This window comes from Camelus dromedarius, chromosome 20 (genome assembly GCF_036321535.1).
Source record: "Camelus dromedarius isolate mCamDro1 chromosome 20, mCamDro1.pat, whole genome shotgun sequence".
Lineage (NCBI taxonomy): Eukaryota > Metazoa > Chordata > Mammalia > Artiodactyla > Camelidae > Camelus > Camelus dromedarius.
Window position 1 is genome coordinate 30,905,172 of NC_087455.1, and position 17,860 is coordinate 30,923,031.

General features: G+C 34.8%; 1 protein-coding gene across 5 annotated transcripts in view; it reads right to left on the reverse strand.

Moving 5' to 3' along the window:
- Window positions 1-17,860, reverse strand: part of VPS13B (vacuolar protein sorting 13 homolog B) — a 626,989-nt gene that overhangs the window by 170,055 nt on the left and 439,074 nt on the right. For all 5 annotated transcript variants that reach the window (XM_064476933.1, XM_064476934.1, XM_064476932.1 and 2 more), the window contains exon 35: window positions 695-832. In XM_064476933.1, coding sequence (XP_064333003.1) covers window positions 695-832 — 138 coding nt within the window. The remainder of the gene's footprint in view (window positions 1-694; window positions 833-17,860) is intronic.

A 17,860-nucleotide genomic window follows, 5' to 3' on the forward strand; every position in this document is an offset into this window, starting at 1 on the left:
CTGAGTCATAAAGACCTGAGTTTGAAATGTTCCTCTGCTACTATGACCTTGGGCAATTTACTTCATTTTTCTAAGCCTTAGCTTCCTTATTATAAAATAGGGATAATTACAGTGCCTGCTCCCTGGGTCTATATGAGTATGTAAAGCACTTAGTACCTGGGACATAAAAAGCACTCAATAGCTTTGATATCTGTATCTATCTATTTAAAATTGAGTGTTAATATGCCTCAAGCACTTTGCTAAGCATTTGAAATAAGCGTTATCTATCTATCTATTGAAACTATCTGTGCATACTATCTTGTGTATGTATGTCACATAGCCTATCCATTCATCCATCCATCTACCTATTGACCCACCCATGTACCCACCCATTATCTACTTTATTCTCTTCATTTACAGGTAAGGAAACTGAGGCACAGATTAGATAACTGCCCAAGGTCACACAGTTAATCAGCAGAAATAAAATCATCAATTAAAATTATTTTTAAATTGGTAACAACTTTTTGTCAGACTAATGGTAATTTTTAATGCATATTAATATTTGCCTTTTGACTTCTAGAATGGCAGCAGGAGAAAAGTACATGTTTGGAAAATGAATTACTTATTTTTGGCAAGGAATGTCAAGATTACTAACAGATCCTATGTACATGTTAATATACTCACATGAAAAAAAATTGAATTATGACTTTCTTACCTGGTCCATTAAGAAAGTCTTTAATTTGCAGCGTTACAAGGGAAAGTGGAATACCACTTTTGCTGTCTATTTCTCCAGGCACTGTCTGCAGCCAAACTGTGCAGTAATCGAGGGCTTCAGGCAGAGTCTTTCCAGGATCTGAAGTGACAAAAATAGAAATTAAAAATGTCAATTACAAAGCAAACATCCCATTTTGGTGTAAGAGTATGAGCTGAAAACAAGAGGAAAAAATGGTTAAAACATTATATGTAACTTTCATTAATTCATTTGTTTGTACATATTCAGTACATAAATACTTGTATGGAGAAAGAGAAGCTCTCTGTCCAAGGTAGAATAATGAAACCATATTTTCCAGAACCAAGCCAAAGAGGGAAAGATATTTCAAGTCTTAAGTCATATCATCTTTGAGTGAAGATAAAATTTCTGTACTCTGAGCTGCTGTTAACAGTTGAACAGTTAGATTTTTTTTTTTTTTAAATAGGATGTTGGAAACAAGTTTAAGAAAAAAATAGCAACCTTTTCAGCTTAAAAAGAGGCATATACAGGTTCAAAGATGCAGTGGATTAGTACTACTTAGGGGTTATTCGATCTGTTTCAGAGTTTTACTGACATTACAATCACTTTTACTACTAGGCTTTTGAAGTTAACTTCAGTAGCTTTCCCATAACCTTCTTTAATGATAAAATTGGTCAATCTTTTAATAGTTCCAATTACAACTAAAAGTTGCCTTTTTTTCAGTTTGACTTTTTCTATGAAATAGTAAATAGCTTAAACTCTTTTTAAGGTTAATATTGTACATTTTTAAAAAGTATTTTTTAGCTATTGATGATGGCAAATGGAATTAGATTTTTAATTCTTGGCAATCCACAGTTTTTACTGAAATAGCTCTTTAAATAAAAACGACTGCTGTATCTTGGCATACAATGCAGTAGGCTTTTTAAAAACTTCTAAATATTCACAGCTTTTCTTTAGTTTCAAGATTGTTTTACTGTCTGTGTTTTAATGGCCTCTGAATGTCAATTTTATAGGGATGTCCTTGCCACAGAGTCCATCTATTCCATTTTCAGTCAATTTGAGATGTGTTATTAAAGTGTTAATTTATTTTAGGCTTTATTGATTGGATTGCTTTCAAGAATAGCATTTACATACTGTATATTATATTCAACATATGGTTATATAGTATTACTGTCATATGTGAACTGAGCATATAAATTCTGCCTTGGAATTTGTGTTTCTTGACCTTATCATGTGATTCTTATGAAATTTGGCACATATGAACCTTTATGTGATTTCAAAGAAAATACTGAAAGCAATTGATTGTGACGTTAGATCTATGTGGTAAAGATCAAACACTAAGCTAGTGCATTCTTCTCTTTTTATATGATCAGTGAATATAAAGCAGTGAGAATATGCATAGTAGATCTATTATAGTAACACAATACTATTCTCTCTTTTAAATATAATGGTCAAGTTTACTGAAAGGATGGCAGAAGTCTGTTGCTGGTAGGATCTATAATCAGTAGGATCTGTAATAGTTTGTAGGAGCTATGTAAACTGCCAGGATCTGAGTGTCTGTTTCTAGGCCTCCAGGTCTGTGCAGCCATCATCAAGAAGCCATTATTATCAAGTAAGCAATACTGTGGCAGACCTATGCGAGGAGACATAACTTCATTTTGAATCTAGAGAGAGAACAATCATCTCACAAAGAATGAACAGAGATAAATTAAAATGATGTAGAAATATTAATATGTGTACAAAACTGGCAAATAAAATAGAAATAATAAGTGAAACAAATTATAGAAATCACATATTCAAACTCATATGACAGAAAAGGGATATCATGAATATGTAAAGAGTTCATATAATCAATACAGATATTACTAGAAAAATAGGTAGAGGATAGTATGAGTAGTTATTTAATGAGGAAAATAAAGAATAAATAAAGAAAAACAAATGACATAAAAAGTTAAAAATATAAACATTAAGAGCTAGTAAATCTTAGCAATAATCAAAGGAAAAAAATCTTTTAAAATAAATAGAACTTTCTACCTATCAGGCCAAGACTAAAAAAACTGATAAAGCCTATGTAACTGACATACAAACACACACACACACACACACACATTCATTGCATGATTTTTTATCATAGCAAAAAGTAGAAAACAACCTAGATACCCATCAATTGATTAACATTTATATAAACAATGATAATCCATGCAATGTATAAAAAAATCAAGAAGATTTATATGTACTGACATAATAAGACAGCCACTTTATATTGTTAATAAAAAAAAAAAGCTGGATAAGCATCTTTTCATTTATTGGCGACTTAGGATTCCTCTTTCAGAAATACGTGTTTACTTGTTTTTCTATTGGGTTCTTTTTCTTACTGATTTGTAGGAGCTCCTTATTTAGTGAGGGTGTTAATGATTTGTTTGCCGTGTGTAGCAAATGTTTCCTCTTGGTATGCTAGTTGCCTTTTAACTATATTCTGATGCTTTCTGCAAACACACTGTTTTTTTAATAGGTGTGGTAAAAAATCATTAACTTATATTTTATGGATTTATCCGTTAGTTGATTATATATTTTCCTATAGTTTCTTGAAGCATTTAAAAAATTTTATTTTTACTTATTTAACCCTTCTGGAGAACATTGTTTTATGAAAAATAGGAAAAATTTGCTCAGTCTCACTATTAATTAAACAAACACAAATTAAAACAAAAATGTAATTTTTCACTCATCAGATTAGCATAAATTAAAAATACTGATAATATCTCCCATATATGGTGGATGACAGTGTAAATACAGTATTTTTGCATGGGTGGGGCGAAGGTTGAAAATGAGTGTCTACCAAAATTCTAAATATCCATGCTCTTGTAATCAGAAAGGCCACTGCAGGAATTTCTCTTAAAGAAATACTTAAGAATACATAGATAAATGTCCAGAGAAGTTGACTGCAGCATCATGTGAAATATTAAAAATCTGGGAAAAACAAAACTAAATATCCATCTACAGAGAAATGGTAAAATAAATTATGACTATATTGTGAATACAGAATTCTGTGCTGCTAATAAAAAGAAGCTAATGAATTTGATGTACTGATATAGAAAAGCTTCAAAATGTCTTGTTAAGTGAATAAAACAAAGGAACAGAATACACACAGCTTTAGTAACTTCAAATGTAAAAATCCTATCTCTGCGCGCACACACACACACACACGTTTTGGCTTTTTAGTGCTGGAGGATAGTCATCTTTAGGATGGTCCTAAGCACAAACTGATATACGGACCTACAATTTATCGAGAGCTGAAGAAAAATAGGACTACATACCAAGCATTTACAAAAATTAAAATAAGAAAAAAGCATTTCAAAGGATGTATGATGTCCTACCTTCAACAAGGTATGGACGGGGGGAGCAGCAAATTCTGATAATGTGAATGAGAGTTCTCCAAGTAGGGGACATGGGTTTCATGCAGGTTGCTTCTCTTTGGGTAGAAGTTAGAGGGCCTGGCCATCTGGCACCCAGTCAGGGAGTCTGCACTGGGGCAATTACTGATGGATATGACTCAACAAAGATAAAATAAACAACCTGGCAATAGTAGGAAGCAGAAAAGGAATCAGGAACGAAAGAAAATGTAAAAGTCCAGGAAACTTAAGCAAGGAAGTTAAAATTTCAGTGACTATTTCCCCCCCAAATATTACTGGTCTAATGATATAATTGGCCTAATATTACTACACAACTGGTTTAAAAAGTACAACTATATTTAGAGGACTGAGAGAACAGAAAAACTGAAATTAAGACCATTTAGGAAAACACTGGTTGCACGGTTGATGAATACTGAAGGGATGACAGAGCTGGTGGCTACCCTCCCAGGTTTGGCTACAATCTCTGCTTCGGCTGTGCCTGCAGTCATGGCGGTCAGATGAAGCAGCAGCAGCCGCAGGAAGGTGGTGTCAGAATCCCAGAGAACAGCTCGGGTCTGCAAGTCACCGTTTAGTCCCTTATGGTCTGATGGCTAGATGCTGAGGGGCATGACTGCTAGACTTCCTGTACTGTCTTCAATTTAGCTTCTCCTTAACTCCATCATCAAGGTCTAGAAAAGAGGAGTCATGTTACACATTCCTCAGGGTCACTATAGCTGGGAAAGCACCAGATAAATGAAGATGAAAGGAGCCTGTGAATACAGTATAAATGGAGTGGCAAATAGGGATGACTGTTTCATACTGGGAGCCACTTCAGACTTTGCCAGTTTTCTTCTCCATATATAGCAAACACTCTTGTACTTATTTAAGTACAAGAAGCTCTCAAAAATAATAAGCTCCTATTGCTACCGATGAGCACACTTACATGTACACTGTCATCCTTAAGCCTAAGAAACAGGAGAACACCTTATCTTATTAGGAGTCACAGAATGTGGGAAATGGGTCAGAGCAAATGACAAGCTGCTCATAGCCATAAATCTTGTTCAAAGTCAATTAGAATTCACTTCAATGAGACACTGGTGTTGACAAAATTATAATATTTGGTTTTCTTCTTGGATGACCTGGCCTCCAGAAGAAAATATTTCATCATAACATGTCATAGAAAACAAACGAGAAGATTTAGAGTCTGAAGTCTATTCTCAGATGGATCAAGGTACTCCTGGCTTTCAGAGACTTGATTTGGATTATATTCTGTGCTTGCAGGTTACCTTGCTCTTCTTCGCAAAACCTTCATTTCTCTTAACTGTGTGGGAGGTCCTCCTCTGACTCTTATAGTGGTGCTGCTCATTATTGTTATTTCTTAGCCCTTAGCAAATATTCAGAGTTTAGTATACCTTTGCTTAACGTTTGAATTATATAAAACATAACATGATTCAGTGTGGCCAACTCAAAATGAAACTTCAAAAATGAACTCGTTTATTTTCTTTATAGTTTTCTACTTACAAAAAGTTTATTTTCCACACTTATATAGAACAGCTGAATGCTGCAGATTTTGTAAGCTTTATTATTACTTGGGTGTTTTTTAAAAGAAAAACAGACTATATATTTTTTTCACCTTTTTTCAAAGTCTTCAATGACCTCTTATTTTGAGTCACAAGTGTCCTGAAGTCTGCTGGAGCTGATGAGCCCAGGCCTGTCCGAGGGTGTCACAGAACTGAAGTGACATGTATGGCTACTTAGGGAGACTGGTTCTCTTTGGCCTGAGGTATCCAGGGACGTCCTATTTATGAAAGAGCATTTAAGTGACTTCTGATGAACTCTTGAGGGACAACAGAAGGCTTGTGAAATAGTTTATTACTGTCCCTGGACTTACTGAACACAGCTTTTCTTTTGTGGAGCTATCTAATATTTTGTTCTATAGAAGAGTTTATATTAGGTTATAACACAGGAGAAAATACAGGGTGATGAAAGGCCATGAACTCTGGAGGTAGATCTGTGTATAAATCCTGACTCCTTGGGCTCCTTGAACTGGGTAAATTTAATTTTAACTTCACTGAGTCCTCCTTTCTTCATTTCCAAAATGAAGATAATAAACTAAATTGTGAGGATATTGAGACTATTACTATTGTAATGTATGTAAGATGGTTTGCATGGGATAGGTCGTGGTAAGAGTTCAATAAACGGTCACTATTTGATTTCTTAAACACAAATTCTAAACAAAATAGGAGTATGTGTGTGGTATATCTTTCAAGTATCTATTCTTAACTTTTTGTTTTTGTTTTTTAACTTTGAAAAATCTTCATGGCTGATCTAAAATAAGAGGAGAATAAAAGGTAAAAAACAAAAAGCCTTGCTTATTAGTGAAAATTATACCCAATTTTGATTGTAAAGCTAATAAGCTTATTTATATTTAACTTTGAAAATAATGATTATTGAGGCCTGAAATACTAGTCAACATATTTTACTTCCCTGGCAAATACTTTTGGCTGAGTAGGAGTTATAGACCTGACAACTTCCCTGCTTTTTGGTTCTGATAATTATCAAACTTATATTCTTACTGTCTTTCTCATCCCTTAGAAATATCTGGCCTACAGATGAATCAAGGGATATAGATAATTACATAGAAGGTTGACTCCTTTCTACTTTTTAAACTAAAAGTTAGAGACCCCTTTTACAAAGGTGTCTGGGTATATCAACCTTTCCACAAAGAAGAGATTGAAATGGCATTCTAAAATAATACACAAATAAACATGGTGAACCCATCAGGATTTCAATTTCACAAGGCTTTCTTTTTTAAGGAAGATCAAGTAGAATTCACAACCAACCAGAAAAGGGGGTAAGAAAATACCTAAAGAGGAATCAGGGTAGTACGGGCAGGCTTAGAGACTCCCTGCTTTCTGACTTCATTGACAAGATGTTCCCAGATTGTTCTTTAGCTGAATTCTCTTATTTCCAGACAAGAATACCTAAAGGTGTTCCTTAACAGAAATTGAATAAAATTTAAAGGAAAGCATTTTGGGAGGATCTACCGTACTGGATCTACTGCTTCTGTCTATGAAATCAATATGGTTAAAGCTTCCAGGGGCCTCTTTCAGGAGCTACAGTTGTGCTTGGGTTTGGTATGTTCAATGGTGGGAAGTGTAACTCCTTGCAACAAGTGGCTGCTATCAGAGGGGTCACTTTCCAACCACTGGACACACAAAAGGCAAAGCTACAGGCTTACTGAGTTTCTTATATTTTTCTCTGTTTATTTTATGATCCTTAGTTTAATGACTTTCTTATTCTTTTTCTTTTTTTTTAAAAAATGTAGCCACAGAAACAAATATAGTCCATGAGGCTCCTACAGTACCTGAAAATTAAATCCTGAAGGAACCTAGACTCATAAAACACAGTAACAATTCAATGTTAGGACAGCAAAACCGACCAAGAAACCAATTCTAAATTGCTATGGATGCAAGGCAAGTGCCGCTGTCTCCTTGTTGGTATTCAGGCACTTGGCAAACTCCACAAGCATTTTTTTCCCATGTGCTGTACTCTGCACCTCATAAAATGTGACAGAAAGGGGAAGAGATTTCCTGGTTTGAAATCCCAAGCCTGAGCCCATAGGAAGAGAAAGAGGAAAAGATTAAAATGGCCGCTGGCATGTGTGATCATCAGTGTCTGTTGGCTCTAACTTTTAGAACCAAATCTTCCATATCTTGCCAGAAGAAAGTGCATTCTTTCTACTTAATGAAGCTAATCAGCACATAATATATGAAATATCATTTCAAATATTTCTTTTTATTTTCTAGGCTGTTCTGTGTTCTTGATCACTTTCCCATTTCATTGTTTTCATGTTAAATTCTAATGTAGGTTTCAGATATTTTAGAGAACATTTGATTAAATCAGAACAAGTAAACACAGGGTGCTGTCCAGTCAAAAAATGTAGCCAAATATATCCAAGGAAGATCAACTTAATCCCAATCGTAAGCCTCTTCTCTGCTCTGACTGAAGTCTGGGTTCTGTAACACTGAAAGCCAATTCAGTGGCTAAAAATGATTCCTCCCGTTTTCCCTTCATTTTGAGTAAATGCTGATGATTAAAACTGGTGTCAAAAGGGCCAGGACACTAATCTTTTTCTCATGTCCAGAAAGGAAGGTCTATTAAGCTCTCCCTTCTACTGCTAGTAACTACGGAAGCCCCAACTTATAGCTGAATATTTCATAGCTCCCGAGGAATTTCATAAATATTACCTCATTTGGAGCACGGACTAAACTACTTGCCCACAAAACCCAGATATTATTATAAAGGTATACCTTGTCTTATTGCACTTGGCTTTATTGTGCTTCACAAATACTGCATTTTTTAAAACAAATTGAAGGTTAGTGGCAACCCTGTGCTGAGCAAGTCTAATGGTGCCATTTTCCCAAAGGCATTTGCTCACTTTGTGTCTCTATGTCACATTTTGGTAAGTTTTCCAATATTTCAAACTTCTTTATTATTATATTTGCTATAGTGATCTGTGATCAGTGATCTTTTATGTTACTATTGTAATTGTTTTAGGGTACCATGAACCATGCCCATATAAGATGATAAACTTGACCCAAAAATGTGTGTATTCTGAGTGCTCTACTGATGGGCCGTTTCCCTCTTTCCTTATCCTCAGACCTCCCTATTCCCTGAGAGAAAACAATATAGAAATAAGGCAACTAATGGCACTACAATGGCCTCTGACTACAAAGTGCTACTTCAGTGAACACATAAATGGTAAGGAAGCAAAACAACCTTACTGCTGATATGGAGAACGTTTTAGTGTTCTGGATAGATGATCAAATCAGCTACAACACTTCCTTAAGTCAAAGCCTAATCTAGAGCAACTCCATAAAGGCTGAGAAAAGTGAGGAATCTGCAGAAGAAAAGTCTGAAGCAGCAGAGTTTGGTTTATGATGTTTAAGGAAAGAAGCCATCTCTGTTAACATAAAAGTACAAGGTGACTTTCATAGCTACAGAGGAGAAGTCAGTGCCTGACCTCAAAGCTTCAAAGGACAGGCTGACTCTCTTACTTAGGGGTTAATGCAACTGGTGACTTGAAGTTGAAGCCAGTGCTCATTTACCATCTGAAAATGGTAGGCTCCTTAAGAATTAGGCTAAATCTACCCTGTCTGTGTTCTGTAAATGGAGCAGCTAAGCCTGGATGACAGCACATCTGTTTACAGCATGATTTCCTGAATATTTTAAGTCCACTGTTGAGCCCTATTGCTTACAAAAGAAGATTCTCTTCAAAACACTACTGCTCATTGAAAATGCACCTGGTTACCCAAGAGTTCTGATGGAGATGTTCAACGAGATTAATATAATTTTCATGCCTGCTCACATAAGGTCCATTCTGCAGCCCATGGATCAAGAAGTAATTTCAACTTTCAAGCCTTACTATTTAAGAAATACATTTTGTAAGGTTACAGCTGTCATAAACAATGATTCCTCTGATGAATCTGGGTAAAGTAAATTGAAAACTTTCTGGAAAGGATTCACCACTCTAGATTCCATTAAGAACATTTGTGATTCATGGGAAGATGTCAAAATACCAGTATCAATAGGAGTTGAGAAGAAGTTGATTCCAACCCTCTTAGGTGACTGAAGAGTTCAGGACAACAGTGGAGGAAGTAATTGCAGATATGGTAGAAATAGCAGGAGAACTAGAATTAGAAGTGGAACCTGAAGATGGGACTGAATTGCTACAGTCTCATGATAAAACTTTAATGGATGAGAAGTTTCTTCTTATAGATGAGCAAAAAAAAAAAAAAAAAAAAAAAAAAAAAGTGGTTTCTTGAGATGGAATCTACTCCTGGTAAAGATATGGTGAAGACTGCTGAAATGACAACAAAGGTTGCAGAATATGACATAAACTTAGTTGATAAAGCAGCAACAGAGTTTGAGAGATTGACTTCAATTTTGAAAGAAGTTCTACTGTGGGTAAAATGCTATCAAGCAGCACTACATGCTGCAGAGAAATTGTTCACGAAAGGAAGAGTCAATCAATGTGGCAAACTTCACTGTTATTTTAAGAAATTGCCACATCCGCCCCTACCTTCAGCAACCACCATCCTGATCAGTCAACAGCTATCAACACTGAGGCAAGAACCTACACCAGTAAAAAGATTAAGACTTGCCGAAGACTCAGATAATGGTTGGTATTTTTAGCAATAAAGTATTTTTTAAATTAAGGTATGTTCATTGCATCTTAGACATAATGCTATTGCATGCTTAACAGACTACACTACAGTGTGAACATAACTTTTATATGCACTGGGAAACCAAACCATTCATGTGACTTGTTTTACTGCAATATTTGCATATATACTGTGGCTTAGCCACAATATTTCTGAGGTATTCCTGTACCTGTATTTTATTGATAAGGAAACTAAAGCACCAAGAAATTTAGTTATTTTCATGAAAGAGCGATGGCATTTGAGTCAAGGCTGAAAGTCAAAATTTCTGACTTCCATTCCAAAACCCTTCCCCATACATTAATTCCCCACACTGGTTGGGTTACTTCTTACTTAACTTTCTCACCACAACTCTCCCTGAGTGACCTACTAGAGTACCTCCCATTTAAAAAATCTACTTACTTGCTGATTCCTGTCAAAGTAATAATTTCTTTTCACATTACTGGCCAGCAAGAAATGCTCCTAGCAGCTACATTTTCAGATAAATGTTTAAGTTGTGATCATTATGACATTCAAGTCACAGGTTAATTCTAAGTCTTTCCAGGGATATTAGCAAAACCTTAATTCTAAAAAGACATGTAATTCAATCCTTCTCTTAAAGTCACAATAGCTGAATGAAATAAAGATATGATTTATGAGGTGTTAGGAGCCAGTTTATGATTTTCTAACTGTTGGTTTACTCAAATGTCTTTGGCACATTTCCTGTAGACCTACTCATGAAAGAGTAAAGAAGCCAATTATTATAACTGAAAATTTTCAAACTACACAATATTTATAAGTACACTAAAATGATGTTAATTTTTTTTTGGCCGATTACAACCACTATTTAAAAATCAGTTTAAAGATATTAACAATAATGATAGAAGCATCAACAACAACAGTACTAATATTCATTGCATCCAGGGCTACACACTTAGCTAAGAGCTTCATGTACATACATAATTTACCCCTCACAGCAATCTCAGGATATATGATCTCACTTACATGTGGAACCAAAAAAAAGACGCAAATGAATTTATTTGCAAAACAGAGACAGAGACTCACAGATACAAACAACAAACTTATGGTTACTTATGGGGAGGGATAAATTAGGAGTTTGAGATTTGTAGATACTAACTACTATATATAAAATAGATAAACAACAAGGTCCTTCTGTATACAGGAAACTATATTCAATATCTTGTAGTAACCTATAATGAAAAAGAATACGAAAGGGAATATATATATGTATAAATGAATCACTATGTTGTACAGCAGAAATTAACACAACATTGTAAATCAACTACATTTAAAAAAAATAAAGATAAGGAACTGAGGCTTAGAGAGGTTAAGTAATTTGCCCAAGGTCACACAGCTATATGTAGCAGAGCTGGGATCAGAACTCAGGACTGACTGACTCCAACTCTTGACCTTTTAATGAACTCTATTCCGTGTTTGCCTCTTAAACCTGAAGTCATATTTGTAACATTTACAAAACTTTAAAATGAAGAAAGCGTCCCATACTAGAAATATCATAACATGGATGTTTCTGTCCTACAGAGAAGTTGTGTTATTACCTGCTTTTTCAGTAAGATAAGTTCTAATCAACTGTAATTTTGGTATTTTAGTCTAGCTGATGATTGAAAGACTACAATAAAGTAAAAAAGTTTTCAAATTAGTTTGTTAGTTCCTAGCACACATTAATGAGTAATAAGATACTGGACTAACTGTGTACTGAGGAAGTACAGGGTCGGGGGTAGGTTAAATTCCCTCAGAACGGTTCAACTCCTTCACAACTGACCAGATGGCACAATCATTTCTTCAAAAACAAACAAAAAGCCCCAAACAAACAAGAAGAAAAATGACTTTTTGAGGTTGCCTTGGGCTGCATAGTCAAGATATGAGGCAATTTCAAATCTGGACTCCATTACCTTAAACAAAACAAATACCAATTTTTAAATATTTATAAACACAACTAATATGATTATGTTAAAACAACTACATACATCTTTATTTAAATGAGGATTGCCAACAGTACAGCTGCTGCATGTAAAGGTGCTGGCAGAAGATCCCATTTCTCTTAGAGGTTGCTCCAAGTTGGAAGGGCATGGAAAAGGGGCATTATTTTATCATTTTAAAAAGAAACTTGTTAACTCACCGATGTACTATCTGCTTGGACCATATGGAAAATCATCTATAGGTAATTAGTATTAATAGTCATAAAAGAAATGCAAGTCGATAATTCAGATTTCAAAAAATAATCTGCCATTTTTAAAAAACTGTGGAGTGTAACACAAAGCACCATATACATTCTTTCAGGTAGAGCTGGCATAATTTAAGATCATAAGTTACACAGATTGGCAATTATACTTTATTTTTTATTATATATATTTTTAAGTTTTATTATATATATTTTAAGTTAAAAAAAATCAGGGGGAGGTAATTAGGTTTATTTATTTTCTTTTTAATGGAGGTACTGGGGATTGAACCCAGGACCTTGTGCAAGCTAAGCACACACTCTACCACTGAGCTATATCCTCCCGCCTTATACTTTATTAATAACACTTTCAAAATCAAAAGCAATTCTCCTCATTCTTATTTCACTTTGGGTTAAGATATAGATATAGGTATAAATATTGATTCCATTTAATTCTGGGTAAATGTAGAATTTTGGTTTTTAAATATATATGTGTATAAATGGTATATATGATATGCACATATGTATATATACTAGCCACACGTGTTGAGAAGGCAGATCGACATGAGGAACAATGAGTTTCACAGCATTTCCTCTTCTAACTTGATTTTATAATATATGAAAGAATATCCCTAAGGAACACACTGTGAGGACATTATTACCACCCTTTGAGTATTTGCATATGTACTTTGCTTAATGGGGACATGGGCAGAATTCAGTTAATGCTGACAACTCCCTGGGAGCAGTAATTATTCATTACAATATATTTAAGTGATCTGTGCTCAGAGATGTAAAGATATTAAAGTATCACTCTTGGAGGAAATCCTGTATTAAGTTTCTCAGAAAACTATGCCTCCACTAATAGACTAGAAAATATTTTTATTATCTTAAAATTGCAGGAATTCTGGTGCCAGCCAAAATTGGAGTAAGCTCACTGCAGTCCAACTCTCATGTTGCTTGAATTAAAAACTCAACCAACCCCCCCCCCCAAAAAAAAAGCCCACAATAAACAAGAACAATGCAGACTGGGGAGGGGAGTTAAACTTGTAGATATGACCCCATAGTGGTGAGTTCTCTACTTTGTTTTGTTTTTCCTCTTTTTTCTTGTAACTTTGACTTGACAGTGAGTCCTAAGTTGTTGGGCAGGAACAGCCCCAAGTCCAACAGAAATCCTGTCTGGAAGATACGGCCCCTGTGGTTTCAAGACTGTTGAGGAAACCAGCTGCTTTTTATTTTTCTTTTCTTCTCTCCTGGTTTTGCCCCAAGGGTGGGCTGTGTGTGTGTGTGTGTGTGTGTGTGTGTAGTGAAGAGGTAGTGCAATGGCTGTGCTGTGGTGTCAGTGACATAAGCATTTAAGGCTTTGTGGGAGTACTATAACTATGTTTCATGATGTAAAGGTAAGCGCGCTAGAAATGAATGGAAATATAGAAGTTCTCAGAAGAGAAATAGAAACTACAAAGAAAAAAATTTAGAACAGAAAAATCCAATAGAAATTATCCAATGTGAAGAACAGGTAGGAGAAAAGAAAAAATAATGAATGGAGTCTCATGGATCTGAGGGATAATATACAAAGGTTTAACTCTGGAGTCCTGAAAGGAGAGGATAAAGATTGGTACAGAAAAATATTTAGAAAATAATAGCCAAAAAGTTCCTAAATTTAGTTAAGAAAATATTTACAAAGTCAAGAAATTCAGAGAACCTCTAACAGGATAAATTCAAAGAAATCAAGCTCAGACACATCATATAATAAGCCTACAGAAAACCAAAGATAAAGTAGAAAAACTTGAAAGCAGCTAGAGGAAAACACATTACAGATACAGAAACAATGACTGGAACTACCATGAATTTCTCATCAGAAACCACAGAGGGTAAAAGATGGTGGAACGATACCTCTAAAGTGCTGAAAGAAACGTCAACCTAGAATTCTATATCCAGCAAAAATATCCTTTGGGAATGAGAGGGAGAGAAAATAAAATACTCCCAGATGATGGAAAACTAAGACAACTTGTTGCTAGCAGGCCTGCTCTAAAAGAAATGCTAAAGGAAGTTCTTAATTTCCAGAGGAAAACTCAGAACTTTAGGAAAGAAGGAAGCATTCTGGACATGGTAAGTACCTGGGAAATACAAAATATACTAGTTTTTTCTTCTTTAGTTCTTTAAAATATGTCAGATTATTGAAACAAAGATCAAAATCTTATCTAGTAGGGTTTTCAGTATGTGTAAATATACTGACTGTGAAAGACTAAGTAAGCATATTCAAAACCTCAGAGCAAACACTAAAATACATTTTAAGACATACAGCCAAAGAGCAAATAGATAAATAGAATAATAAAATTATTCTGAATTGCAGCTAGAGCTGAATCTACTACTACTTAAAAAAAAAAAAAAAAACTCTGAAGACTAGTTCTGTATCATTCCTCAAAATCCAAGCAGCTTTCCTTAAGTCATTTCATACAAATCTTACTAAGCTTTTCTAAATCGCTTCTCCGGAAGTTACAGCTCTTACTTAACTTTAAGTGTTTCACAGCCCTCCATATCATGAAGACCCATATTCTGTTCAACTTTCATCATTAATCATAATAAGTGTAATTATTAAATGATGGGACATGCCTGAAGGACAGAACTGGGTCTTATTACCAATTCCTCCTCATTTTGAACAGGTCTGATAATTAGCCAGGGTTCAAATGAAGTATATGAAAGACTAGTCCTAAAGACTGTCTGGATCTAGAAATGAAAGCACACCAGGGATTAGAAGTTCATTCTAAACTAATGTCAAGATGATTGTACAAAACAGGAGGGTGTGATTTTAAAAACCATGCTGATTAATTTAAAGTAGTTACCTTGAGCTATTACACCATATTCTAACAAAGTTCAAAGGATTTTTAGTATTTGCTTTCAGGGTCTTCACTGCAGTCTCCTGAATATGTCAAATAAAAACCACATCCTCATAATCTCATGTTAAAAATACTTCCATCTTTTTAGAATTACCCAGAGCCATGCTTTATCAATGAATAAAATCAAGGATGAAGTGGCTCGTACCATTTTTATTATCTTAATGAATTAGAGAATCAAAATTTCTGAGACGACTAGGGCCTTAGAGGTCTCCTGCACTGTGAATTCCTTTGTAACATTCTTATTGGTTCCCTCATTAATTAATGAGTTAAACAAAATCTTTGACATGTTCATTTTCTGTTTATATAAGAATTATGATTTTTTGGAAATTATCCTCTGAACATGATAAGTCTTTTTAAAGAGTGAAACAAAATCCTTTGTTTACTTTTAGTTCCATATGATTTCCATACAAAGGATCATGAACACATGTAATAATGGCCTGTGACTTCCACATAAAACAGTTAACAATTACAAACTGTTGTGCTGGATTTTTTTTTTTTTAACAATCAAATGTTTTTCTCCTCTTTAAAAAGAAAACCTATTATCTCCATAACAACCTCAGGCGTGTCTGAAATGCTGAAACTGGGCAATGAATGAAATGCACATATATGCTAAAACTGCTATTGGCTGACTGCCACTTGAGTTACCTTATAAAAGAGGATGAATTTTAGTATCAGGAAAGTATGAACACTACAGGAAGATCTAATATATTACTCCTTTCATTTTTTGCTTATGATGCCTTTAACTTTTCCCTGACCTTTCTCAGAAAGTAAGCTTTCCAGTGCTGTCCCTTTTTGTCCCTCCAATTAAGACACTGTAAGTAGTCCTTCACTTTAGAATTGTGAAAGGCCATCTCCACCTTACTGCTCCTCCCCTGTGTGGATACTAACATTACAGTTATTTATACTTTTTACTTTTTTCTTTTTTCTTACCCACATGGTAACTATTGCAGGGCTTCAGAAGAATCCTGGACACGGAACACTGTTTTGTTCTGGGTAGAAAAGTGCTACATGAAGTGTTTCTGGATAAACTAAATTGATAATGGGACTCGGATAGTTCATTCAACTGAACCAATTCAAAATAGAAATTCCCCAATCAGTTTTTGAAAAATAGCTTCATTAACAATTAATACACATTTATGTATTTAAAATATTGAATTAACTAATCAGTGCTCCAACAGAATATCAGAAGAAAATCTGCATCTTTAAAACAAGTCAAAATAAATTTTATCTGATAGGTGGCTTAGAGATGTCAACTCCCTGAAGCCAAAGCTAGTTTAAATATTTTTAGAAAGGTGAGTATGGGGAGATGCATTCCATATTACAGAAGGATAAAACTTTAGAACTGGAATGGACCTTGTTAGTATCTATTATAATCATCGCATTTTATACCTAAGGAAACAGAAACCCAAAGAAGTGAACTGCCTGGCTAAGATCACTTTGCTAGTTAATAGCAGGGCCAATATTAAATCGCAGGCTTTCTGCTCCTGGTTTGGTCATCTTCCTACTACAGAACAGCTAAAGCAGAAGCAGCAAACATTTGTGAGGGTCTAATACTCGCCAGACTCAATGCTAAGTACATTCATGAATTATCTCTTTTCAATTTCACAATCACCCTACAATATAGACAGGTACACATCTTGACAGTGACAAGAGTTAGAATTTCAGCTCAGGTTTGTCATATGATTAGGAGAGGCTGTACTGTGTAGCCACATCATGGACACATATGTACAAATTCACCAGTTAAAACACAGAATGTGAGATGGGAACATATTTCCCATTTAATCCCATGAGGATCAAATGAGATCATGCATTTAAAGCAGTTAGCATGATTCCTGGCACAGACTGAATTCTCAATAATTGCTAGTTGCATTTTTTAGCCATTATATTTTAACTGCTTGCTTCTGACAAATTTTTCCAAATCACTAAATTCATTTTAAAGAAACATGATAATTTATATTGATTAACTCTTTACTTGGATAGTATAAATGTCCAAGTAGATGCTTTCTGTATAAGGAAAGGGATCCACAACAGTATTACGCAAAGGATGCTCTGTGGGACGTATGTTAAGACATTTTCCTCCCACACGTAATCCCCTATACTGAATCTGGCCCATAAACTTCACTCTAAGCTTCATCTACTAAAATTAGGTTCCATCTTGCTCTACATACAAAGGTTTTTTTTTTTTAAACAAAAAATATTTTGTTATTTCAACCTAGGAACCAGTTATAATTCAAATGCACACATTTGCTATGAACCCTGATAACTCTGCTGAACTTAGTATCATTATGTATTGTAGAGGCTGCTGACGCCACACAGCCATAAAACCAACCACAGCAGAAAGCACTTAAGGAGGGGCTTGGAACTGAAATTTATTTTCCCAATCCTACACCTACCTTTTGCCCATGCTCAGCAGACACCCAAACAGGTATCAGGTATGCAGGCATGAGTCCTTGAATCACATAACACCA